This window comes from Pelodiscus sinensis, chromosome 1 (genome assembly GCF_049634645.1).
Source record: "Pelodiscus sinensis isolate JC-2024 chromosome 1, ASM4963464v1, whole genome shotgun sequence".
In the NCBI taxonomy this organism is placed as follows: domain Eukaryota; kingdom Metazoa; phylum Chordata; order Testudines; family Trionychidae; genus Pelodiscus; species Pelodiscus sinensis.
In genome coordinates, this window is record NC_134711.1 from 65,430,158 (window position 1) to 65,455,329 (window position 25,172).

A 25,172-nucleotide genomic window follows, 5' to 3' on the forward strand; every position below is an offset into this window, starting at 1 on the left:
CTCGAGAAAGGGGGGGAAGTGAGCCGTGGTAGATTGTGTAATAAAGAGGGGTGGCGCGCTGCATCGTGGGAGTTGTAGTTCTGACTAACAGCCTACGGCCGTTACAAAATGTACAGGAAAGAGCCGGGGCCGCAGCGACAAGAGCCCAAGTGTCCTCTATGGGGCGGGTATGGATAACGGTCTCCAAGGGTGGCGGCGTTTCCCGCCATGTTGGTGAAGGAGCTGCATGGACCAGCTGGGACGTGGCCGCCATCTTATTAAAGGGGCAAAGCGAGCCTACCCCCGCCCCCGCGAGCCGCTTGCGAAGGGAGATGCCGACCAGCTGCGCGGCGGCGGGGTGCGCGGCTGTCTACAACAAGAGCGTCAACGTCAGCTTCCACCGGTACCGCCCGCGCGGGGGGAGCGGGGGTTTGAGGCCTGGCTCTCCGGGCGGTTCTCTGCTCCCGTGACTGCGGGAGCCTCCGGTTTTCTTAGACAGCAGCCCTGAGAGCGGCTGCCGCGGGCGGGGAGACCTGGCTACGCGGCCCGAGTCTGTGCGCGTCGCTCCATGAACTCCGCACACAGGCGCCCGTGTAGACACGATTTCATTCTCCGCCTCTTCTCCCCCCGCCCGGCTGTGGCTCGAGTCCGCTCTGCGCTTTGGAGAGCGCGGTCATGGGGAAGCGAATTGCCGTGTCTAGTGTTATAGCTGTACAGCGCCTGACCCAGGAGCCCTTCAGCTTTGCCGGGTTGTTTCCTTCCTGCTGCTTTCTTGTACTTTGACATGCAGCTCAGGGCTATCGTAAGAATGGAAGTGGAGCCTTCCCTTCTGAGAGGAGAGGGAATTGTGAGTCAGGCTTGTCTAAAGCTGCCCTCTTTCTTTTGACATCCTCTGCTACGTGCTAATGCCCGATTCACAGCTAGGGGAGAGAATGGCTTTGTTAGAGAAGCCATCCGCCTCTCAGTCAAGGGCTGACCTCTCAGTGAGCAGCTGAGACTCTCAAGCAGCTCTTCAGCCACACGAGGCATGGTCACACATTACAGGCAGTCCCCGGGTTACATGGATCCGACTTACATCGGATCCCTACTTACAAACGGGGTGAGGCAACCCCGCACTAGCTGCTTCCCCCCAGCAGATCAGGGAGACGCGAAGCTAGTGCCCCCCCCAGCAGACCAGGGAGACGCGGAGCGGCTTTTCTCAGCAGACACCTCAGCTTGAGAATAAAGGACTGAGGGAAGTGAGGTGTGGGAGAATAAAACTGAGCTCTGGAGAAATGTTTGGCTAGAGTTTCCCCTACAATATGTACCAGTTCCGACTTACATACAAATTCAACTTAAGAACAAACCTACAGTCCCTATCTTGTACGTAACCCGGGGACTGCCTGTATTCTGGGATTTGTATACTAAAGCACACATTTAAACATTTAACATTAAATCTTTTTAGATTTTATTTGTACATAAAAGAAGCAAAAAAGGGGCATAACCACCAATTTAAAAAAAGTTTACCAGGTATATTTAAATCTTAGTTAAGTTGACTGTGCTTTTGGAGCTTGGATGCTATGCACAGACCTGCCATGATAAACTAAAACTTGGAGGAAATACTGTGATTTTTAATTCCTTGTAAAGCTGAATTGTAAGGAGTTTGATAGTTAAGCTTGTGCTTCATTCACTGCACTGTATTTTACTATTACAATAGTATTCTAAATCCCCAAAGTAGATTTGTTTTATGTTTTTTCCCCAAAGCTTTTCCCCCTGTATTATCTATCTATCATTATAGCTGGGGGGGGGAATCCTTGATCGAGTCCAAGGCCAGAAGGGAGTAATTGTGTGAGGTGATGAGCCATTCCTAAACTAGATCATCATTAAGTTATATGCAGTGATGAATAGTAATAGAAATGTAGCTGTGTTAGTCTGGTCTTGCTGAAACAAAAGACAACACTATGCAGCACTACGGGATGGATTATTAGGTGATGAGCTTTCGTGGGCCAGACCTAAGTGTGTCTTGTTAGTCTTTAAAGAGCTGCATAGTCCTGTCTTTTGTTTCATGCAGTGATGAGTCATTCTTGTGTTCAGCTCAGCCAGTCCAGAAATCAGGAGCTGGTCTTATTGGTTCTCAGGACATATACCAGCCTCACAGCAGCTTGGTTAGCCCTACATGAGTTTATGGCTTGGAACACCAGTACCTAATTGATAGTGATGACAGACTCTTCAGGCTGCTTTCAGCACTGTCCTTGTCCTACCTTAGCCCTACTCTTGACTTGTTCCAACCCCTTTCTTGACTCCTGGCTCAGGTTCCTGGTCCAGGTGTCATTGCACAAACCACTAGGTTTTATTTGGACTGTACTAACTAGGCTGTGCCCTCATTATCTTGCTTTCTGACCTCTTGTATAAAATAGGCCATAGAATTTCTTCAAAATAAAATAATTCTTGTATAAATATCAGAGGGGTAACCGTCTTAGTCTGAATCTGCATAAACAATCAGAAGACCTGTGGCACCTTATACACTAACAGATTTTATTGGAGCATAAGCTTTTGTGGCATCTGACAAAGTGGGACTTTGCCCACAAAAGCTTATGCTCCAATAATTCTGTTAGTCTATAAGGTGCCACAGGACTTCTCGTTGTTCTTCTATAAATAATACTACAATTTGGACCTCCCTGGTCTTGCACCCTTGGACGCCTAACTGGTCCCAGATGAGGGGTTTTTCCATATCAAGGGAAGTCATTTCAGGACCCCTGCTGCTGGCCCCTCACCCAGGCTTCCTGGATTCTGACCTCCCTCCCCCGCAGCCCAGATATGCCATGAACTGGCTCCCACTGCCCCCCCTCGCAGTCCAGCTGAGCCATGTGTCAGCTCCTGGGCCCTCACCCATCTGCAGCACACTGGGACTCTCTGATCCTGGAACATTTTTTGTCATACTGGACCACAGATGATCCTGTATTTTAGAGGCGCAACCTGTAGCGCTATCTTATCTAATTATTTCTGTTGTCTTTTCTCTAAGATTTCCCTTGGATCCCAAGAGAAGAAATGAGTGGATACGCCTTGTAAAACGCAATAATTTTGTGCCTGGTAAACATACTTTTCTTTGCTCAAAGCATTTTGAATCCTCCTGTTTTGACCTAACTGGACAAACTCGACGACTTAGAATGGATGCTGTTCCTACAATTTTTGATTTCCCTGCACATCTAAAACTCAGGGTAAGTTTTTGGACGTACGTCATTCCCTTATTTTCTTTTTAATTAAAAGAAATAAAGACATGCACAAGTGACAGGCTCATACAAAATTCTACATAATTTTTAAGAAAATAAATAAACAGTTTCTTTTATTTTACAGTTATAATGTTATTGTATGTCATCCATACCCATCCACCCTTTCCTTTAAAGAACACTATCACCTTATGTCATTTATCTAAAATTTTACCACTTGTTAAAACTAATACCTTTCAGCAGTAGCACTCTGGTTAAGAGGGAAAAAAATTACCTTAATAAAGGAAAACAAATTCCTGAGGTATTTGATAACACTTCAGTGTATAGTCAATTTCAGTTTTCTCTGTCCAGATTTTGTACAGATTTTTTTTTGTCCTGATTTTTGTTTGTTTGTTTTGTTCCTTTGCACAGCAATAGGAGAAAGAAAAGATATGTTTGAATGGAAAAAACGTAATTACAAAATCACCAGTCTTGGTAGGGAAACAGGAATATGAATGGTAGTTGATATTACTTTTTAATAACTTTTTAAACGGTGATCATGTCCATTTATGTACGCACACAACTATAAATGCATTGTTTCTGCAAACTCATCCCACGAATGCCTCTAACATTTCTCAGTCTTTAGAGCTAAATGAACTTTATAAAGAAGTTCAGCAACATTACCCCCCATTTTACAGATGAGATAAATGTCTTTGATTTCATCAAAAGTGGGCAGGGGTGATTTGTGGGAGAGGCATGAATGGTCACATGTTCTTCTATAAAACACCAACGAAGAGCAAGGGGCCAGAGGCAAAGCTAGAAGGGAAGAAGTGGGGCCAGAGCCTTTCTTTTTTCAGTTCCAGCCATGCTGCCTGCCAGGGACACTACCCAGTGCGGTTCAATAAAATGCAGTGACTGCACTATGCCAAGCAGCTGCTATGTAGCACTGGGCAGGGTCCCAAGCAGGCAGCATGGCAGGAGAGTTTCTGGGAGAGGACAGAGCTCTCCAACTACCCTGCCCCAGATTACATGCCATGGGGAGGGGACAGGCTGGGGGTGGGAACAGTCACATAGTGGAGTATATTCTAGGGATGTAAGCGACTAGTCGAGTAGCTGATGAACAAAAGCTTATCAGATAATCAGCGCACTAGTCGACTAGTTGCTTCTCCCACACTTGCTGCCTCTATCACAAAGAGGCAGCAAGGTGGGGAGTGAGGAGGGCGTGCTGGAGGGAGCCAGCTTAAAAGCCATTTGCCTCCAGCTCCATAGGATGGGGCAGGGGTGCAGTGGCGGCCGACTTTGAAATGTACGTTTCAAAGCTGGCACACTGTGTGAAGCCCAGGGCCAGTGGGGAATCCCCCGCTGACCCAAAGCTCCATGTGGTTGCTTCCCCTTTGAAGGTAATATGGCTTATTTTTTAATTTTGTTTATTTATAAATCCTAGTCATAGCTGCTTGGTATCAGTTAGGGATGTTATACATTTTAAAAATTATTAACTGTGTAACCGATAAAATTTCCATCAGTTACACATGCGGCTCTCAGCAGCCCTATGAAAAGTGTAACTGGTGCCGGTAATCAATAAATATCAACTACTTGGTTAACCGGTTGCCTGGTTACACTCTTACATCCCTAGTATCAGTGCAGATGAAACTTAAAATCTAGCCAAATGAGGCATAGTTTGTTTTTCAGATATCAAAATTTTATTGAATGACTTATTTATAGATTACTGGTTACTCTTGCTTACTCTTTTTTCACAGCCTAGATTTATATAAAGGTGTAATTGTAATGATTTGTTTATTAACACACAAAAAATGCAATTTTCTCATGATTTAGTGCAGCTTTTATATTGTTTTCTGAATTTTTCCATTCTTCCCATTTCCAGAGGAACTATTCTTCCTGTTTCATCTTGCATGTTTTGGAGACTTTGTAAATAATCAGGATCTATCTTTCTCTAACACTGTGCTTCACTAAATTTGAGAGGGTAAGGTGAGGAATACCTTCTAACACTGATGTCGTTTTTATCTGAAATGACAAGAAAGTAGGGATACCGTAATAATACATATTACACACAATTTACAGATTCCTTACATTTGAATTAGTAGAAATGTAGTAATTACATGTTATATTAATCTAAAGTTTGGCATTTTATAAACTTGAATAATATGATAAATTTAATTTTTATTTTCTTTCTTATTTTATTTATAGAAACCTATGTCAAAAAATCTTTTGAAGAAGAAAGATGTTTACTCCCCAGAAGGGGCATCGAACTTCAAAACAAATATTAGCTGTAGACAAGTACTACTTGAACATAGTTATGCTTTCAGAAGCCCCATAGAAGCCAAGAAAAGGATATGTCAGTTAGAGAAGGAGATAGCAAGCTTGAGGAGAAGAATGAAGAACTGCATTAAAAAAGAACGTAGAGCCACACAAAGATGGATAGAAATGATTTGCCTGATGAAAAGCTTAGAAACAAATAATATTTTGCCAGGGATTACACTGAACCACATTTTACCAAATGCCTTAAGAAACCTTCCCTTTGAAGATTTCAAAAATATTTTACGGGAACGGCAAGACCATCTATAACAGATCTGCCAATTTTAAAACTAGACTTCAGAAATTAAATTTATACTGAATATAATGCCCAAAAAATCCGTCCTAATTAATATGTTTTTCTAAAACATTCTTGTGGTGCAGAGTGACAACGCTGGTTCTTATGGCTGCTTAATTACTCAATTGCAAATACTTATATGTTACTAATGAAAACTTCACCCCAAATCTTTAAGTTTTCAATCAGTTAATAAGAGTGCCTTATGCAAAAACTAGTTCTGTGAATTAACAGGTTTTTCATTTTTAAATAATTGAAAATTATATGGTTTGGTTGGTCTATTTTTGTAGAACATCTGAGTAACTGAAATGGACCATTTTTTGATGGAACATATACTCTATCCCGGTAAGTTTAAGAATAATACCGTTACTTTGTATTACTAACAATCAAACATAGAATTTTCTATGAATGAATACTGGCCCACAATCCCTCATTGTCCCAAGATTCACAGTTAAGTACCTCCAGTACCATCATTTGAGACCCCACAGAAGCCTGTGTGGGTGTCCAGGGTCCATAGTAAGTCATGTGTAGAGGCTGACATGCTGGGGAAAAAGTGGCTTGGTAAGGCCAGAGAGGAGCAGTTTTGTCTTGTCCCATTGCAGCTGCCCAGACATAAGGCAGTGCTGGAGACCACAGGTATTGTGGTGTTACAGAACCTTTTCATATTTAACATAGGTATCCTGTGGACCACCATTTTGGCAACAGGACAGTATAGAGAGCAATTTCCATGAGGGGTTGTTACAGAGCCCAGAAATTTTCTGTGAGGGGATGATGTGGGTCCTTGTTTGGAATTTTTTTAGCTTTAAAATATGTATATTTGTAGTTGATCCAAATTCAGAACTTTTCAAAATCACTAGGCATTTAAGTTCTTCTCTCAGTTTGGACACACTGTTACTTCGATGGACAGTTAGAACCTGTTATCTGAGTGGAATGTCATAGTATAGTTTACTACTCGCTACTGTAAACAGCATACCTATGAACTGTTGTTATGGATTGACAGTTGGATAGAAGACATCACAAAGGTTGGACAAGCAAAAGTTCTGGGAAAAGGAGGCATTAATAAAACAAAATATGAAAATATATCAAAAGGATGAGTTGTATGGAGAAACAGTTAGGCTAATCACACAAAATGTAAGAGGTTACCGGTTAACTGACTCCAAATGCCAAAGTGGTGTTGAAATTATTCAAGTTGCATTTTGACAAAGTGCTGAAGCAAGCATTTTAGACATGCTAAATGAATAGGGTCTCTTGAGAATGGATGTCAGCTCTGTGTCGTGAGCAGAAGAATCAGAAAGAGCAGTGAAAAAGTTGAAAAGAAAGCTTCAGCATAGACAATATAAAAGCTGGGTCACTAAAATAGGACAAGTGCTATCAAAGTATTAGGAAAATATACAACAAGGTATGGGAGCAGGAGGAGATACTGGGTAAACACAATAGTATGTACCAATCCTGAAGAACAATGATTCTGCCGATCTGAATAATTGTAGAGGCTATTGTCAGTATCAGGGGAAATGAAAGTAATTATCCACAGATTAAAACTGGTTTTAGAAGTAGTAGGCAAGGAAGTGAGACTTCAAGCCAAGCTGAAGTTGCATTGATCAGATATTTATCCTCCAATAGTTGCTTTGGGCATGGGAAGGTGGAGAGATGAAAAGGGGATTTAAAGATACTTGCTATTTTCATCAATTTCACAAAGGCATTTCTGTTGCTTTGGAGGAAATCTTTATGTAAAGTACAGGTTGCACTTCCCTAAATTGGGACTCTCTGCTCCTGCAACATCTATGGTTTGTCAGGACCACGGATGTTCCCGAACCCAAAAAGCCCCAGTGATTGGGAGTTGGGCAGCAGGAGGGTTAGCAACTGTGAGCCTGACAGGCCTAGCAGCAGCCCAACTCAGGTGCTAGGGCCATGACAGCCTGGCCGAGCCTGACTTAGTGGTAAGGTGACCAGCCAGGGCTGGAAACAGAGCCAGCTTAGGGCTGGGGGACTTCCACTGATCCAGCAAATTTCCTCATTCAGGGCCAGTTAGGTACCAAAAGTGCCAGACCAGGGAGGCCCAACCTGTATTAAAATCATACTGCGTTTTATAATTGCAGTTATCTTATCTGATAGTTTTATGTGCAAGGATTTGTGTAGTGTGGCATGAGAATTGGTGGAAAGCTGAGCAAGTTGAAGTTTGGTGTAAAACAAAGGGGTATGGAAACCCTGGCACTTATCATCATGTTCTTAAATTAGACGTTAAAAATGTTAGACAAATTGGAAGACATGACATTGTGTTATTTAGGGTTATGCGCTCTGTCTTTTGCAGGTGGTGTGCAGCTGGCAGTCACATTTGAATTAACAGTAATACTCTTCACTACTTCAGAAAATAAAATAGTCATTTTGGATTTACAATAAATTCCAAGAACACGAATGGATACATCTTGGCAAAGAGGCAATAGACAGTATTGAAACATAATGGCAGTAATGTCATAGAACAAGTAAAATCTTATGTATACCTAGCAAGCTTGAACTGTGCCAGTGGTTCCATCAAGGATGAAGTTAAAAAGAGATGGGCTTTAGCTACAAATGCTGCATGGAAATTGAAGAAATTATGGCCTGATAGAAATGTTGTTTGGTACTAACATGAAATGAGTTGATTATCAGTATTGATAGATCAATATGAGGAGACAGCTGTCCGTGGCATTGAGGTGAACATCATTCTGCTTTGAGAACTTAAATACATCAGTTATATTGTCTTGTTAGATCATTTTGGTGAAACACTGCAATTGATGGCTGATCTTGTTGGGCAAGAGGTAGCACTTATCAATCTGGTTAAAACTAAATCCCTGACCATATCCTCCAGCTCCATACTATAATTAGTTCAGTAGTAAACATCCCAGGTGGGACATCAAGCAGGTGGCAATTGTCAAATATTTGGATAGTATCCTAGACTGTGCTGGGGGTGGCTCTAAAGAGGCCGATTCCTGTATAACTGCACCTACTGCCATGTTTTGGGCCCTTCAGCAGCCTCTGTGGGGAGGTTGTGACATGCTTGTCACAAAGCTATGGATCTATCAAGCTATAGTTTGAGCAACTTTCTTGTACAGAAATGAAATGTGGGTGTGGAGAAAGTCTTAAGAATAGGCGATTGACATGTTCAGTTTTCAGTCTTCCTCAGCTGCTCTATAAAATGGCAGGACAAGACCCAAAATGAAGATATTCAGGGCCAAACCCCAGTCATCTCCATCAGCGCTAGTCTGGTTTTAGTGACTTGCTTGATATAGAGGTATTAGAAATTAAGAGTAACTTGGCTATCCCCTCAGACTTTGAAATTTGTTAGTGTGTACAGAATAAACTTAAACAACAAATAGCCTGGTAGTACTTAAAGACTAACAAAACGTGGATGGTATCATGAGCTTTCGTGGGCACAGCCCACTTGTTCAGGAATGCTACTATGTGGCCGGTGAGCACATAGATATTAAAATCTTTTGGTGGTGTAACAAGACTGCCAGTGAATACAATCAGACTGCCCAAAGCATCTTGCCCAGAGGTCGATCCAGTGGTGCTTGGGTTGCAAGGTGCTTGAGTTGCCATTTCCTTTGAGCTTTGTCATGAAAACTAGACACATAGGGCATGTCTAGACTACATGGCTCTGTCGACGGAGCCATGTAGATTTGTTTACTCGGCAAATGGAAATGAAGCGGTGATTTAAATAATCATTTAAATTAAAATGATTTAAATTAATTTTAATCATTTAATTTAAATAATCATTTAAATTAAAATGGCTGCCACGCTGTGCCGATCAGCTCTTTGGCGGCACAGCGCTTTAGTCTGGACGCTCTGCGGTCGACATCAAAGGCATTTGTCGACCTCCCTAGTAAACCTCATCCCATGAGGCATAACGGGAAGGTCGACAAATGCCTTTGATGTCTACTGCGGAGCGTCCAGACTACAGCGCTGTGCCACCAAACAGCTGATCGGCACAGCGCGGCAGCCATTTTAATTTTAATTAAGCGGCGATTATTTAAATCGCTGCTTCATTTCCTTTTCCCTACAACCCTAATCTACATGGCTCCGTTGACGGAGCCATGTAATCTAGACGTGCCAGTAGTTTGCTATATTGTGATAATTCACCATTTTCTCCTAAAGTGATTTTTTTATCGTTCATTAGTTATCTTTAGATGAGTACATGCACATAAGTAATTAAGCTTCAAATGAAATATTTTTCTTGTAAAATATACTTAATAATGAAATCTTGTACTTTTTTTCTTTTGTGTTTAGGTATTGCCTATCTGAGAGATGTTTCATACAAGTATATACTACAGGTATTTTCAGTACCTCTGTTAAGGTAAGTGCTTTTTAAGTAAAGGTTTTAACAAGTAATATTTCAGAAATGGCTAACTAGTATACTACATACTATGTACAATATACCAGTATTCAGCTTTTTTCACATTTTAAGCTTGTTCAATATAGAAATAAATATATATATGTTCCCTTTAATGAGGAATGAACATGTTAGTGGGGGGTGGGGGTATGTGTTTTATTCCCTCCTTTACTTTTTCAGTAATTAGAAGATGGCAATTGCCATAAGAAGAAAAGGGAACTTAGCTATTCTCTTCAAAATACCCTATGCTAATTGTGATTACACTTTTTTCTTTTTCTGGCACATAACTGCTTGTACTGCTCAGAAGCAAAGTTTTATTTTTAATCTAATTGGTGAGTACTTCTCATTCTTTTCTTTGAACACCAAGTCAGAAAACCGTTGATTTTCAAAAGAAAATACTCAGACTATTAATCTACCTCAAAAAACTAGTGGTACAAATCTTATTTAAATCAGAACTTCAAATGCTGATTATGTAAATCATGGCAAATTTAGTATTTTACAGATCTTAATAGGGATTCTTTTTATCAGTGGTGTAAACAATATAACAATATCCCAGTGTTGGTAATGTTTGGATGTCAGGTTCTGATAAAGATATGACTTGTTTGTCAAGTTGGATAAATTAATAGTAACAGATCTTCCACATATCAGAAAAGGAAAAAAATGTAAAGAAAATGAAAATATATATAACAGATTCTCATTAGGTACATTTTAACTTGTGGCAATACCAAGGGCCCCAGTTGTGAGCCAGGTTTCTGTTGTGCTAGGTATTTGTATAAACACACACACACACACACACAAACTGTTCGCACTTCAATGAATGTAAATGTATCTGTAAGACAAGAGGTCACAGGTCAATTTAGATAAAGGAGTTCAAAAAAACAACTTAATACTGGTCAGCACGATAGTCTGTGGTCTTGACAGGCCAGCTGTTTAACTGTTGTTTTTTTTTATTATTCCCTGGAGGTCAATTTGTTTGCATAAGCTTTTGAAGAAGGTGGGACTTGATGACTAATGTTTCTAGGGGAAATTTTGGTGGGAAAAGTACCTTATAATTTGGCGTCTTTGAGGTTGGAGTTTCTGGAGATTTGTGGCTGGTTTTAGTTCTCTCTTTAAAGTCCAAAATCCCCAAGTTAACGGATTGCTGTATTTTTGTTGTCGTTGTTGTTCTAAATCCAAACATAGATTTTAAAAACAACTAAGGGGCAGTGCCTCCAGCTCACTACACTTGCCAACCCCCCCTTTCCGGGGGTAGGCAGCCCTGGCTTTCATCTAGCCACCAGGAAGGGCCAGGCCAACACATGGCAGCCCTGGCCTGTTGCAGCTCTCTCCCCCGCAGCCATCAGGGGAGTTGGGCCAAGGCTGGCCCTGTGCTCTCTGCCAGGGGTTGGGCTGAGCTGAAGCTGGCCTGGCTCTCTCCCCCTGGCTGCCAGGGGGTTGGGCCAAGGCTCTCCCCCCACCCTAGGACGGTCCGAGGCCACCCTGGCTCTTGCCCCCTCCACCAGCCCCGACACTTCCCCCCTGCCTGTGGTTTGTTGTTAGATATTGCTTTATCCATAGGAGCATAATTTGGAGGATTCAGGATAGGGCTGTGCAAAATGTTCACACAAATTCAAAACTTACGCAACTGGATATCAGTTTTATTACAAAAATACTGTAGATTTGTCAAGTGTTTCAATGAAGTTTGTGAGTGACTGTGTCCATATGTTTTAGTGAAAGTTGTAGATGACAATGAGATAACTGAAAAGTTACGTTTTGAGATATGAATCTATGTATAATGCAAAGGTTTGCACAAACCCGCACAAAGGGAAGCCACTGAGATAATTCACCAGACCTTGTTACAGTTGTGACCGAGAGTCGCTTGATTTTATTGCACTAGGGATGTTAAAATGCGTGTAATTAAGTAATCATGTAACCACTGAAACAGGTAGCCGTGCAGGGCAGCAGGCAGTGTGTGCCAGAACCATGCATACCAGGAACCTGCATGTAACTGTGAACATTAACTGATGCGCCTAAGCTCATTAGTTAACCATTTATGGTTACACTTTCACATCCCTATTTAGTACTGTATTACTATGAGTGTTAATTTTGTTGTAGTAATTGCAGAATGTATCCTTTGGACACAATACAATACATTTTTGTTCATGTTTCTTGTTTAATTTAGCCCTCTGCCTTTATTGTAGATCTCTACCTTCACCTTTTCCAGTCATGTCTACCAAAGAAGGTTTTGGTCTCACATCAGTTTATTGATGGGCTCTGGAACATGTTATGTCGTAAGAAAAGCAATACTCATTTGTCTTATTTTTTTCCCCCTCTTCCCCCCCCCCCCCCCCCCGCCCCTCCAAATGTGTCATGTAGACCTGCTAAACATTTATTTTGTATTAGGTTTTGAACAGAGTAGGAGTATTTGAAATCCAGCTTATTGCATAATTAATCATTTCACAAACACAATTCTATGTAACAGGTGACCTTAAGTCTTGTATAATCATTGTGATAGTGCTTATATTTTTCATAGCTATTGTGTTACACTATTGAAAAGTGACATTTTTATTTGAATGTATGAAATTTTCTTATGAAAAATGTAGTTACTGCTTGTTTTATAAATATTCATATAGCAAACATGATATGTGTATATGTGTTAAACTGAATTACATAAAATTCCAGCGGGAAATTCATTGTATCGATTGAAGGAAAAATTGTACATCTATGCAACTGGTGACCCTTGATACTTTTTAATCCTAGTTTATGACCAAAAGGGATAAACATTCAAAAGTAAACAAATTATAAAAATTGAAACCATGCTGAACTCATGAATTACATTTATAATCTTTACTTGTGAAAAGTGCCAGATTGACAGAACTAAATCCTATGCATTGAACCAATAAAGCATAAGCAGGAACATCAGAGTAAGAGATTGTTTTTTAACATCACATTAAAATGTTAATGTGCAGTGCTGCTCTGGAGGGACCAGTTCTGGAGGGTAAGAAAGTAGTTAAGGCTGCGGAACTGCATTTCATTAATATATTTTTGGCATTTATAAACTATTGTTGTTGAGAAAGCAATTGATATCATCTTGACTCATCAAATCACTTAGGTGCTTGATGTCTGGAGATATTAGACTTCAAATCTTCAAATGAGGCAGTCTTCACAAGTGATTGAGAGAAGGCCAACAACTCCTTGACGCCGCTTTATATAGCGGGCTTGAGATTTTTTCTTCTGAATTTTGTGTGCTGGAGTTGTAGGCCACGATTCCAGATATCAGTATTCAGTCACGCATTGTCCTCTATGCTGCTGACATTAAGCTCTGAGTACCAGCTTTGTGTGCCCTGCATTGGGGAATTCAGTATCTTTTTACCTCAGCTGGAAAACACTAGGGCTATGTCTACACTCGCGGTTTCTTGGGCAAGAACATCTTGCGCAAGGAAATGTCCACACTGCCATGTGTGAGCTGTGCTTTTGCGCAAGAGCACCCATGGCAGTATGGACGCTCTCTTGCACAAGAAAGCTCTGGTGGCCATTTTAGCCATAGGGCTTTCTTGCACAAGAAATCCTTTTTGAGCGTCCACACTGCCTGCTTGCGCAAGAGCTCCTGCGCAAGAGGGATTACACCTGTTAAAAAAAGAGCGTAGCTCTTGTGCAAGAAGACCTCTCTTACCACGCCGTACTGTAAATTTCCTTGCGCAAGAGCGGGCGGGCAGTGTGGACACTCTGCAGATTATTGCGCAAGAATGGCCATACTTGCGCAAGAAGCCGTGAGCGTAGACCTAGCCTATGGTTCTGGAGCGTCAGCCCTGGAGCAAAGAGTCAGCACTCCTGCTGCAGGAACTTGAACTCTTAATGCATGCACCTTCCTGAGCTAAATATTCAAGCACAGCCATTGACTGTGCTTCTTACAGCACTTTCAGTGTTCTAGGGTTCCCTGTTAACCTGGAGACAACTAAAGTTGTTCATTTAGGTGCAGGCTGAGGACCAGGACAGTGCAGGCTGCTATTTGGAGTTTGATACACTGGAGGAATCTTTCATCTTATCTGCTAGGAATGAATACTAAGGGTATGTCTATACTAGCCCCCAGCTCAAACTAGGGAGGCTAATGTAGGCATTCGAAGTTGCAAATGAAGCCCGGGATTTAAATATGCCGGGCTTTATTTGCATCTTCCCGTCCGGGCGCCATTATTAAATCCCCTTAGTCCTAACTAACTGCCCGCGGCTACACGCGGCAGTCAAACGTTAACTCGAACTAAGTCCTTAGTTCGAGTTAACTGTTACACCTCATTCCACTAAGGACTTAGTTCAAGTTAATGTTTGACTGCCACGTGTAGCCGCGGACTAAGGGGATTTAAAAATGGTGCTTGGATGGGAAGATGCTAATAAAGCCTGGGATATTTAAATCCCGGGCTTCATTTGCAACTTCGAATGCCTACATTAGTCTCCCTAGTTCGAATCTTGAGCGCAAATTACCTTTGTGTTTCAAATGAAAGAGAGCCTGTTCACACATGTAAGTGGAGCCAAACATTGAAAAGTAAGGCCAAGTTGACATTCTGCATGGTGTTGTGTGTGACAGGAAGTTCTTTACAAGTTTGCAAAATCAGATTATCATCGTGTTCCAATAGCAATACATTCTAAATCAGAATTCAGCTTGACTAATTTTTCCACTCAACTATCCAGCTTTTTGAAATCTGCTATTTCTATTTCCAAATTGCTGACTGAGAGGCCTGAAATGAATGTCAAATCCAGTTCTTCAATGGATGCTTTATGTGAACAAATCATAATCTTAAACAGAGCACTGTGTTTGCAAAAGGACGGAGAAGATAGATGATTGTTAAAATAAGCAGTGTGTTTAATATACAGTTAAAGATGAAATAGACCAAAAAATCATCTTGACATGGGTAATTACACATTTTTAAAATTTTGAATTAATTTTTCATTTTTACTTAAAGGCTACGTCTACATTGGCATGATCTTGGGCAAGAACTCTTTTGCGGAAGAGAGCATCTACACTGGCATGTGCTTTTGCGCAAGAGATATGCTTTTGCACAAGAGCATCCATGCCAGTGTAGACGCTCTCTTGTGCAAGAAAGCTCTGATGGCCATTTTAACCATAGGGCTTTCTTGTGCAAGAAATTCATGTTGCCTGTCTCCATTGGCCTCTTGCGCAAGAACAGTTGTGCAAGAGGGCTTATTCCTGAGCGGGAGCATCATAGTTCTTGCGCAAGAAGCACTGATTTCATACATTAGAACGTCAGTGTACATGCGCAAGAGCTCGCGGCCAGTGCAGACAGGCAGCAAGTTTTTGTGCAAGATCACACCAATGTAGACACAGCCAAAAAGTTGTGTGTATTTTGGCTCTGTTATGAGCCATATTTGGCTCTAGAGCCATAGATTGCATACCCCTGAGCTAGAAGGTAGGAAATTGGCTGGCTGAATTTTAAAGCACTTCACCCAGGATCTTGAACAGTGAACCTGAAATTTATTTGCAGGAAAGGTTTGTAAGCTCAAGGTCAGGCAGCCCTTAAACAGAATAGGTCTTAGCCACACAGAACACCAAGAGTCCTAACATTCCTTTCAGCAATCACCATAAAGCACTAATTATATTAACACATTGGTATCAAGGCTAAACATTGGACTCCTCCCAGTTTCTTATCTTAGTTTCTTCAGTCTTGCTCTGTTGCATAACACAATGAGTCACACAGCAGCATCGGATAAACTCCATGTGACTGAAAGAATGTGAATAAAATTAATTTATCATAGCGGGAAAACAGAAAAGAATTGAATGATCAGTCTGATTGGGATTTTTAGGTTGTTGATAGCAGTGAGCTTCTTTGCATTGCCTTTTCTCAGCAGTTAACCCTATGCTGCTTTCAGAATATTTTCTTTACCTGGACTCCTCACAAGTTCTTCAGAGCCTGTTTTGATTTTTCAGAAGTCTCAAGTGGTGGTAAGGAATCATCCTTTGTCTTGGACTTCTAAGTACATGTTACGTCTGCTGCCTTCTTTATGCATGCCTTGACTTTTCTGCCAGCTGTTACAGTGAAAAAGGTGTCTGGGATTATTACTGCCCCAGGTTGTGCTGCAGCTGACTCTTTCTAGTCCCCCTAATCCTGTTTGTGAATTTTTAAATTTATTAGCAGTACAAAAACTTTTCATCATTTAAGAAACTAAACTAAATTCTACTTATTCTGATAGAATTTTTCATGTTGAAGAAATTTAAATAAAATCCAGTGCAAATGTGCTGCCTCAGTTGTGCAGTGTGTATGATGTTGGTTTCCCCTGTATACTGAGGGTATGTCCAAAGTGCAGTTGGAGATGTGATTGCCGCATATTGAGATATAATTGGGTCAGATACCAGTAATAGTGAATGCCTGGTTGTGGTTCCAGGACAATGGGAGGTACCATGCTGCCATTCACGCAAGGCAGCACACAGAGCCTTCCTGGCCATCCAGACACCTACCTGCTGGAGCCCTGGGGAACCAGGATACATAGGGAGTCTGTGTTAGCCAGAGGCACCTGCTGTGCTGTTAAACCTGGATGTCTGGAAACTCTACCAGCATCTCCTGATACTGAATAGCTTTTCCCTCAGGGTACAGGAGGCAATGGCAGGGCAAGCAGAGGGAGTTGGGTCTGCAGATTAAAGTTATCTCCGATAGGTCTGTCTATATTGAAATCACACCTCCAGTGGCATTGCAGCCACTCTAATGTAGAGCAAGCCAAAGTTATGTAGGAAAGTTACACGTGGCACAGATTTATTCTGGACATCTGCACTGAATTTGGTGACAATGTTTACTGAATTTTTCATAATCAAAAATGGTCTTAAACTTACTTCATCTTAGCTTCAGAAGTACATACTTAGAATGACTACCCAAGGTGCAGGGCAACTTCACACATGCAGAATATTCTGTGAGGAAAGCTTCCTGACTTGCAATATGGTAGAAGTAGGAAGCAAACATCCAGCACAGTTTGAACTCTGCATGACAGCTACCTTTACTACAAGCCTCCCGAAGACTTAATGTACTGAAGTGCCTGCTGCCAATGTTCCTCTCCTAATAAAGGGGCTTCTACGGCTTTGTCTACACTGAGAGATAAGATCAAATTTACTAAGGTCTATTTTCTAGAATGCAATTTTGTAAAGTAAAAGGTACATATCCCCACTTCGTGCAAGAATTCAACATGATGCCTATGTCTACACTACAGGCTTTTTCTGGGATACCTCTGGTATCCCAGAAAAACTGTGCCACATCCAGGGAACGTGTCTGCTCTTCTGAAATTTTTTTTGAAAGAGCAGACGCATTTTTTTGGCATTTCTGTAAACCTCATTTTACAAGGAAGAAGGGATGTTCCGAAAACAGGTTTTTTTCTGACATTTAGCCCAGTGTAGACAGGCCAAATGTTGGAAAAGCCACTTCTGGAAAAAAAGAAGCGAAAAAGCTACGCAGTTTGCAATTTGCTTAGCTTTTTCCAGTAGAACAGCATAGTGTAGACATAGCCAATGTGATGTAGTGCATTCCCAGTCGGGCGGCTACTGTTGACTTTGTTGACTCTTTACATTATGGTTTATGCTCCACGTACACACTAGAGCCAAAACTACAGAAGGTAGTTCTGAATACACTTAGGCTACGTCTACACTGTAGACTTCTTTTGGAAAAGCTTGTGCAAACGAAGGGCAGAGTGGAATATTGCCACGCTTCATTAGCATAATTAATTAGCAGCTGTTTTTGTGCAAGAGGCTTTTGCACAAAAAGGAACTGTGTAGACTACTCCTTTTTGCGAGTAGAGATGTAAAGGAGTAGTCGACTAGGTTGACTACTCGCATTTTCCCTCCACTTGCTGCTTCTATGTCAGAGGCAGCAACAGGTAGGGAGCAGGAGCTGGCTTAAAAGCCGGTTCCCCCTAGCACCATCTCTGTGGTACGGCCCGTTTCCCCACTCCCCACCACTGCTTCCTCTATCAGAAGCATGGGATAGGGACTGCTGCTGCAAAGCAGCCCCTGTCTGTGGTGACTCAGCCGTAGGCAGGTGCTGCTTCCCAGCAGCAGTCTCTGTGTGCGAGAGGTCCCAAATCCCCCTTGTACTCCTGCGCACAGGGGCTGCTGCCAGCTGGGCAAGCAGCTTGGCTTAGTTTCAGCTCGCACCGGGTGTAGGATAAAAACCCATTGCGGCTCTGCAATTTAAAACGTAATAGGAGCCAGGGGGCAGGCTGCCCTCCTCCGACTGCCTTTTAAATTGCACAGCCGCAGCAGGGTTTGGTTCTGCATCTAGCACAAGCCAAAACTGAGACAGGCTGCCTATCAACTAATCAAATAGTTGATTGAATTTTTATTGACTATTTGATTGATTAAATACTCGCATTTTAACATCCATAGTTGCAAGTGTTTTGGAGGATAGGTTAATAATTCAAAATGATCTGGACAAACTGGAGAACTGGTCTGAGGTAAACAGGATGGAGTTTAATAGGGATCAGGGCAAAGTATTCCACTTAGGAAGGAACAATCAGTTTCACACATATAGAATGGGAAGTGACTGTCTAGGGAAGAGTACTGCAGAAAGGGAACTGTGGTCATAGTGGACCACAAGCTAAATCTGAGTCAACAGTGTGACACTGTTGCAAAAAAAGTAAACATGATTCTGGGATGCATTAAAAGAAGCGTTGTGAGCAAGACACGAGAAATCATTTTTCCGCTCTACTCTGCACTGATTAGTCCTCCATTGGAGTATTATGTCCCGTTCCAGACACCACAGTTCAATAAAGACGTGGAAAAATTAGAGAAGGTCCAGAGAAGAGCAACAAAAATGATTAAATGTCTAGAGCAGTGTTACTCAACCTTTATTTTATAAAGTACCTCTTTTTAAAAAAAATTGTAAGTATCCCCTTTAAAATATATATATATATATATATAAAAGTACCGCCAGTACCTACAATTTTCAGACACACATTTTTTTCTACCATCGCAACACATTTGTTTAAACAACTTAATTGTACAAAAATAATAAAGTGCTGCAAAACTTAAAACAAATTCAGTTTTCTCCAAATTTCAGGTGTTGACATACCCCCCAGACTTCTCTTGAGTACCCCTGAGGGTACTTATACCACTGATTGAGAAACACTGGTCTAGAGAACATGAGCTATGAGGGAAGACTGAAAGAATTGGGCTTGTTTAGTTTAGAAAAGAAAAGACTGAGAGGGGACACAACAGTTTTCAAGTACCTGAAAGGGTGTTACAGGGAGGAGGGAGACAAATTGTTCTCCTTGCCCTCTGATGATAGGATAGGAAGCAATGGGCTTAAATTGCAGCAAGGGAGATTTAGGTTGGAAATTAGGAAAAACTCCCTGTCAGGGTGGTTAAGCACTGGAATAAATTGCCTAGGGAGGTTGTGGAATCTCCATCACTGGAGATATTTTAAAAGCAGATTAAATAGACATCTATCAAGGATGATCTGATGGTGCTTGGTCCCGCTGTGAGGGCAGGGGACTGGACTTGATCTCTCGAGGTCCCTTCCAGTTCTAATAATCTATGATTGTGTCATCAGTGTCCCATAATATGCTCATCTCCCACCTACCCCTCTTGAAAGCAACAGCAAACAGTCTTTTTGCACCCTTTTTCCCCTTAGTTATCTGTGTAGATGCCATAGCAGAGTAAGCATGGAACCCATTTAGCAGCAGAGTGCTGTGGAGATGTACAGGGAGGAGTCCCGTTCCATCTCCAGGCACATTAACAAACTGTTCAGGGAAGCCCGAACCATATAGGCTAAGTGGCCATCACAGATCACATCCAATTGCCATAACCCACTTGTAGCATGATAAAAAATGTTAACTCACCAGAAGTGCCCACCCTGACATCAGGGCCCAGAAACAAGATGTCCTAGGAGGAGGAGATTGTTGGTGAGATCAGTGTCCCTGCTTGCCTACTGACCATTCTCCTCTTCCTCATTCACACTGTCCACCACGCTGCTACCAGAGGCTACCTGAGGAGTATCTTGGGAAGAATCCATGGACTCGGTGGGAAACTGGTCGGGTAACACCCCCTCCCTCCACACACCCCCATGATCTCATGCAGCTGCTCATAGAAGCAGCATGTTTGTGGCAGAGACCCAAACCATCCTTTTGCTTCCTTTGTCTTCTGATATGCCCACCTCAGCTCCTTTATTTTCACATGGCATTATTGGCCATTATCCTTTCTTCTTCATGTTCTTTGTGATCTTGGCGTAGATATCAGTGTTCCTTTTGCTGTTTGTAGTTCCTCCTAAACAGATTCCTCCCCCACACAGCAGTGAGGTCCAGGTTTTCCTGCATGCTCAATGCTGGTGCTCATTTGCAACTGGGCATTCATGGTCAGGTGTGTTGCTTGCTCTGATGTCTGCTCGCTACGCTGGCCACACAGGAAATGAAATTCGAATTTTCTTGGGGCTTTTCCTGTGCTCCTGGAGAACAGTAGAGTTGAAATTTCTCACCAAAGTGGTAACAGCAGGATGGCTCGAAGGACAGTTTTGACCCTTCTTAGAAGAGAGAAGGAACATTCTCCACTACAGTTAGCAACCATTAGTGATAAATAATGCAGTTTCAACATTTGGGAAACATTCCATCACATTGGATTCAGTGATAAGTTGGTACATCCAAATAGATAAGCTTTTGTCATCTCCGATCCACTATGACTCAAGAACATCTCAGTACTTTGTCCCTTTTGAGCACTGAGAATAAAATTGACAGATCTTTGAATTATGATGGCATAATTCATAACTTTGCAACAGTTAAAGCTAGGTAAACAAAATTGTTTGGAGAACTAAGTAGAATAAATGTGTTAATTTTACATACATATGAAGACCCTTTTATCAATATGTGATTCATACTTAGGCCCTTCCCTCCCATTAGCCTTAGGACCTCATAACCTGAATCCAGCCCTGCCCAGCTGGCATATATTTTGCCTTCTCATAGCTCAAGATACTTGGGGCAGAGCAAACCAGGTGTTGCAGTTTGTGGACTGAAGTACCACAACCTGAAAGAAAGAGAAGTTGAATATATGTGCAGTCATGATCACAGAATCAGTGATTCCAACCTTCTTTATAAACAGGTAAATGTACAGCTTGAAATGTTTCTGGATAGCTGACCCAGTCTTTATATAAAATGGTTCTTTTATATAAACTCAACAAGCACCTTTTTGCTTCAATGGTAACTCTCCTTAACTTTTTGATGTCCTATGTTTACAACACTTTACCAGTACCTTTCATATTTTACAAACAAAAGCAAATAACATTGCATATAGATAAGTGCATATTGGAATGAGTAAATTAGGGGAGTTGACGCCCACTTAACTAGGCAGTGGCTTATTAGGCTGCTGATCTGAATAAGCTTGATCTTGCCTTATTTTAAAAGTTACGTAATTTAAATTTTGTTAAGTAATAGCATTGTTACTTCAAATAGTCTGGTAGCACTTTATAGACTAACAAAACATGTAGATGGTTTCATGAGCTTTCGTAGGCACAGCCCACTTCTTCAGATGACCAGAGTTGGCTGTGCCCATGAAAGCTCATGATACCGTTTACATGTTTTGTTAGTCTATAAAGTGCTACCAGGCCATTTGTTGTTTTTAAAATTTATCCTGTTCAGCCGTGGTCACCAACCTGTCGATCGCAGCCTGGAGCCCCCTCCCCAAGCCAGTGTCCACTTCTCCACCTCCTCCTGCATCCAGATTTCCTCCCAGAGCTTGCACCTCTCACCCCTTCCCACACCCAAATCCCTCATTCCCACCCCAGAGCCCACACATCCTGTTTCAACCCAGTGAGGGTACAGCTAGAATGCAGCAGTTTTTCCAGGATTCCAGAGATATCCCAGAAAAACTCTTCCGCATCCAGGGACACGTTTGTTCTTCCACTTTTTTTAGTGGAAGAGCAAACCTGCTCTTTCGGTAACCCCTGTATTCCTTGTTCCACGAGGAATAAGGGACATTTGGTCCAATCTAGACAGGCCAAATGTTGGAAAAATCTCTTCCTACAGAAGAATCGGGAAAAAAAGTGGCAGTGTAGAGTGGATAAGTGTGGGGGATAGCTAGTGATGGACAGGAGGAGAATAGAGAGGGTGGGGCTTCAAGGAAGGGATGAGGTCTTGGGGGAAGGCTGGGGTGGTAGATCTTGGCTTGTTCTGACATTTAAAAAGTGATCTTGGGTGTAAAAAGGTTGGAGAGCACTGCTGTACAGACTAACCCAGCGACCCCCTGAAGCTATTATTACTTCAGTACAGTTCTAAAATAGTTGCTTTGTTTGTAGGATTAAACTGATTAAAAACAAAACAATTATTTTATCTATTTGGTAGTTATTTCAGATAGCTTGTAAATAAGGCCATGTTTACAAAATGGGGAGGGAAGGGAACACCAACACAAGAATCAGTTCGGCTACACCAATATTAGCTGGTGAGAATTCTAGTTCAGAGAAGACTCCAATAGTTCTTGGCTCTTAACTATGAAATAGGGTTGTAAATAGTTTGAAAGTCACCAGAGCCTTGTCTGAAACACTGGATCTGATGGTGACATCAGTGATAATTTTTCCCTAAAATTACCAGAAATGGTATGCTGTGAATATTTATGCAGCTGCTTAAGTTTTTGTACAATAATAGTCCTATAGACTTTAATTACATTAAGCATGTGTGTAAATATTTGTAGGATTAGACCTCTAGTGTAGACAACACAGGAAAGGCCTACAAGCAGCCACTGAATTATTCCTGCATCTCCACAAAAACAAAAGAACGTCTGAGTTCCTGCAACTATTGCCAGAGGATCCCCAATTTTAGCTGTGTATGTAAATGTTGTTTTCAAACTGCATCAGATGCTGAATGAAACGATGTAATAAGCATTGAAGACTCAGTAGCTGATACCTTGCTGCTTGTTCAAGCTAAACTATTTAAATGGGGTTGCTCCTCAGGGACATTATCATCTGTTCCATAAAACTTCCACATTTTAATTCCAAAACCAAGATTTGTAAACAATATCCATCCCTTCTAATTAGGGTGACTATATTTGTCTATGCTGAAGATGGGACACCTGGTAAAACTACTCTTATTCAAGCAGGTTCATTGGCAATCAATCAGACCCAGGAAGTACAAATGTTCAAATTAAAATCAACTTGACCGAGCCCCTGTTAAAAAGAAATACTATGTAGCTGATTTCTTTTTATTTACCTTCTACTGGGTCTGCTGGCCACCCTTTGGTATGAGCCCTGTCACAAATCCAGTCACAGCGCTGGGTACCAGGAGAGGCGTGTCTGTTGTGGGGCCTGAGCCAAGCATGAAGAGAGGTCACACACACACAGAGACTCCCATACATCTCTCTCACACAGGCTAACTGACTGAGTCTCCCCTCCCTGCCCGGTGCTCTCCACTCTTCACGCTTTGCCTTTTAAATGCATTAAGAGCCGCAGCAGATCTTACTACATTCAAAAAGCAGACGTGCAGCGTCTATATGTTCATGAAAATATACTCTGCTCTAGCTATCAGGGAGAAGTAACTAAGACCTTTCTTACATATACTTTTATCTAATTTCTCAATCCTTTATTAAACCCAAAACCATATCCTGCTGAATTGGACAGTGATTTTATAGGTCTGTTTATGTAAGCAAGTGTTGATGCATGTTTGTTTATAGTAACTCAGCTGTATAAGTATTTGTGAGATATAGGCCTTTTATTATATGGGCTGTGAATATAACAATGTAGACTCTGTGAAAGATACTTCAGAATTGTGTAGAATGATCCCGAATCTTGTACATTTGATAGCTATCTGCCCCAAAGGAAAAGGAGAATACAGGCAGTCCTCGGGTTACGTACAAGATAGGGACTGTAGGTTTGTTCTTAAGTTGAATCTGTATGTAAGTCGGAACTGGCGTCCAGATTCAGCCGCTGCTGAAACTGACCGCCAGTTCTGACTTACATACAGAATCAACTTAAGAACCCCAGGCGTCCCCAAGTCGCTGCCCGAGCCCCCCCGCGCCTTTGCAAAGCCTCGGGGAAGCCGGCAGCGGAGCAGCCCAGACGTGTCTGGGCTGCCTCGCTGCCCGAGCCCCTCCGCGGGCCTCGCTGCCCGAGCCGCCCCCCCCCCCCCCCCCCCCCCGCGGCTTTGCTCCGCGTCTTCCTGGTCTGCAGACCAGGGAGACGCGGAGAAAGCCCCAGAGTACATAGGCGGCAGGACCGCGAGGTCCCACAGTTCGTGTCCTCCAGGGAAGCCCCGTTCGTAACTGCGGATCCGACATAAGTCGGATCCGCGTAAGTCAGGGACTGCCTGTATACAGAAGTTTGTGGAATTTCACAATGTGATTTCTGGATGCAAAAAGTTTCTGATACTTGGAGTGGGATGCCCTCATAGGCAGAGCTCCACCCATGTAATTTGTATGGGCACAAAGAACCTCTTTTAATAACTCATATTGGCTTCTTCACTGATAGTCTAGCATTCTCTAAACAATTCTGGCATGTACTCAGAAAAGTTGCCTTTCTAGCTTGGTTTACACTCTTCTGAAGCTAATTTTAAGGTAGTTAAAGTCTTTCCCTCTGGCACTAAAGGATTTCGCTGTACTTCAACAAGATTAAAATCTCACAATATTTGGAAACATCACTACTATCCCAATGACTTCATTATCAAAAACTTATGTTAATGTTATCCTAGCACTGTTTTTCTGTTAATTAGTAAGATTACCTATTAATTTTTATTGTTCCATAATATAAATCATGTAAGGCATTCTAGAGATCCCTGGCCTCAAATTGTACAGTCCCTACAGTCAAATTGAGCAGCCCCATGAGTTACTGACTAGGTGGGAAGCAAGTGATGGCACAGATATGGTGCTTAGCAAGTGGAGCAGGAGTTGGGCATTCATTGTAAAGGACAGGGCACGCAGCCAGTTCTGAGGGTGGAGAGGGTGATCTCATTGAGGAGGTGGTAGTTGTACAGACTCTTCTCAAAGAGGGCATGTAGTCCTGGCTCTTACTGAGGTATTGGGGAAAGCAAATACTCAGGCTATGTCTACACTCGCGGCTTCTTGCACGAGTAATATGCAAATGAGGCTAAGCGTGGAATA

At 42.0% G+C, this 25,172-nt stretch overlaps 1 protein-coding gene and 1 long non-coding RNA gene across 7 annotated transcripts in view; one reads left to right on the plus strand and one right to left on the minus strand.

Moving 5' to 3' along the window:
• Positions 1 to 10: 10 nt before the first annotated feature.
• Positions 11 to 25,154, plus strand: THAP2 (THAP domain containing 2). Of its 6 annotated transcripts, none has more exons than XM_075931871.1 (7): positions 11 to 382; positions 2,981 to 3,176; positions 5,370 to 6,114; positions 8,078 to 8,459; positions 10,033 to 10,099; positions 10,440 to 10,467; positions 12,316 to 25,154. In XM_075931871.1, the coding sequence occupies exons 1-3, from the start codon at positions 159 to 161 to the stop codon at positions 5,745 to 5,747; spliced, it is 798 nt and encodes a 265-aa protein (XP_075787986.1). In that variant the 5' UTR covers positions 11 to 158; the 3' UTR covers positions 5,748 to 6,114; positions 8,078 to 8,459; positions 10,033 to 10,099; positions 10,440 to 10,467; positions 12,316 to 25,154. The 6 variants fall into 6 exon arrangements, with proteins under 6 accessions (XP_075787986.1, XP_014428272.2, XP_075787970.1 ...); XM_014572786.3 differs by lacking the exon at positions 10,440 to 10,467 and having other exon boundaries at positions 12,316 to 12,405; positions 15,995 to 25,154; XM_075931855.1 differs by having other exon boundaries at positions 10,440 to 25,154.
• LOC142829862 (uncharacterized) overlaps positions 5,047 to 25,172 on the minus strand; it is an 82,288-nt gene continuing 62,162 nt past the window's right edge. Inside the window, exon 3 of the long non-coding RNA XR_012904738.1 lies at positions 5,047 to 5,186. This is a non-coding gene — a long non-coding RNA (uncharacterized LOC142829862). The remainder of the gene's footprint in view (positions 5,187 to 25,172) is intronic.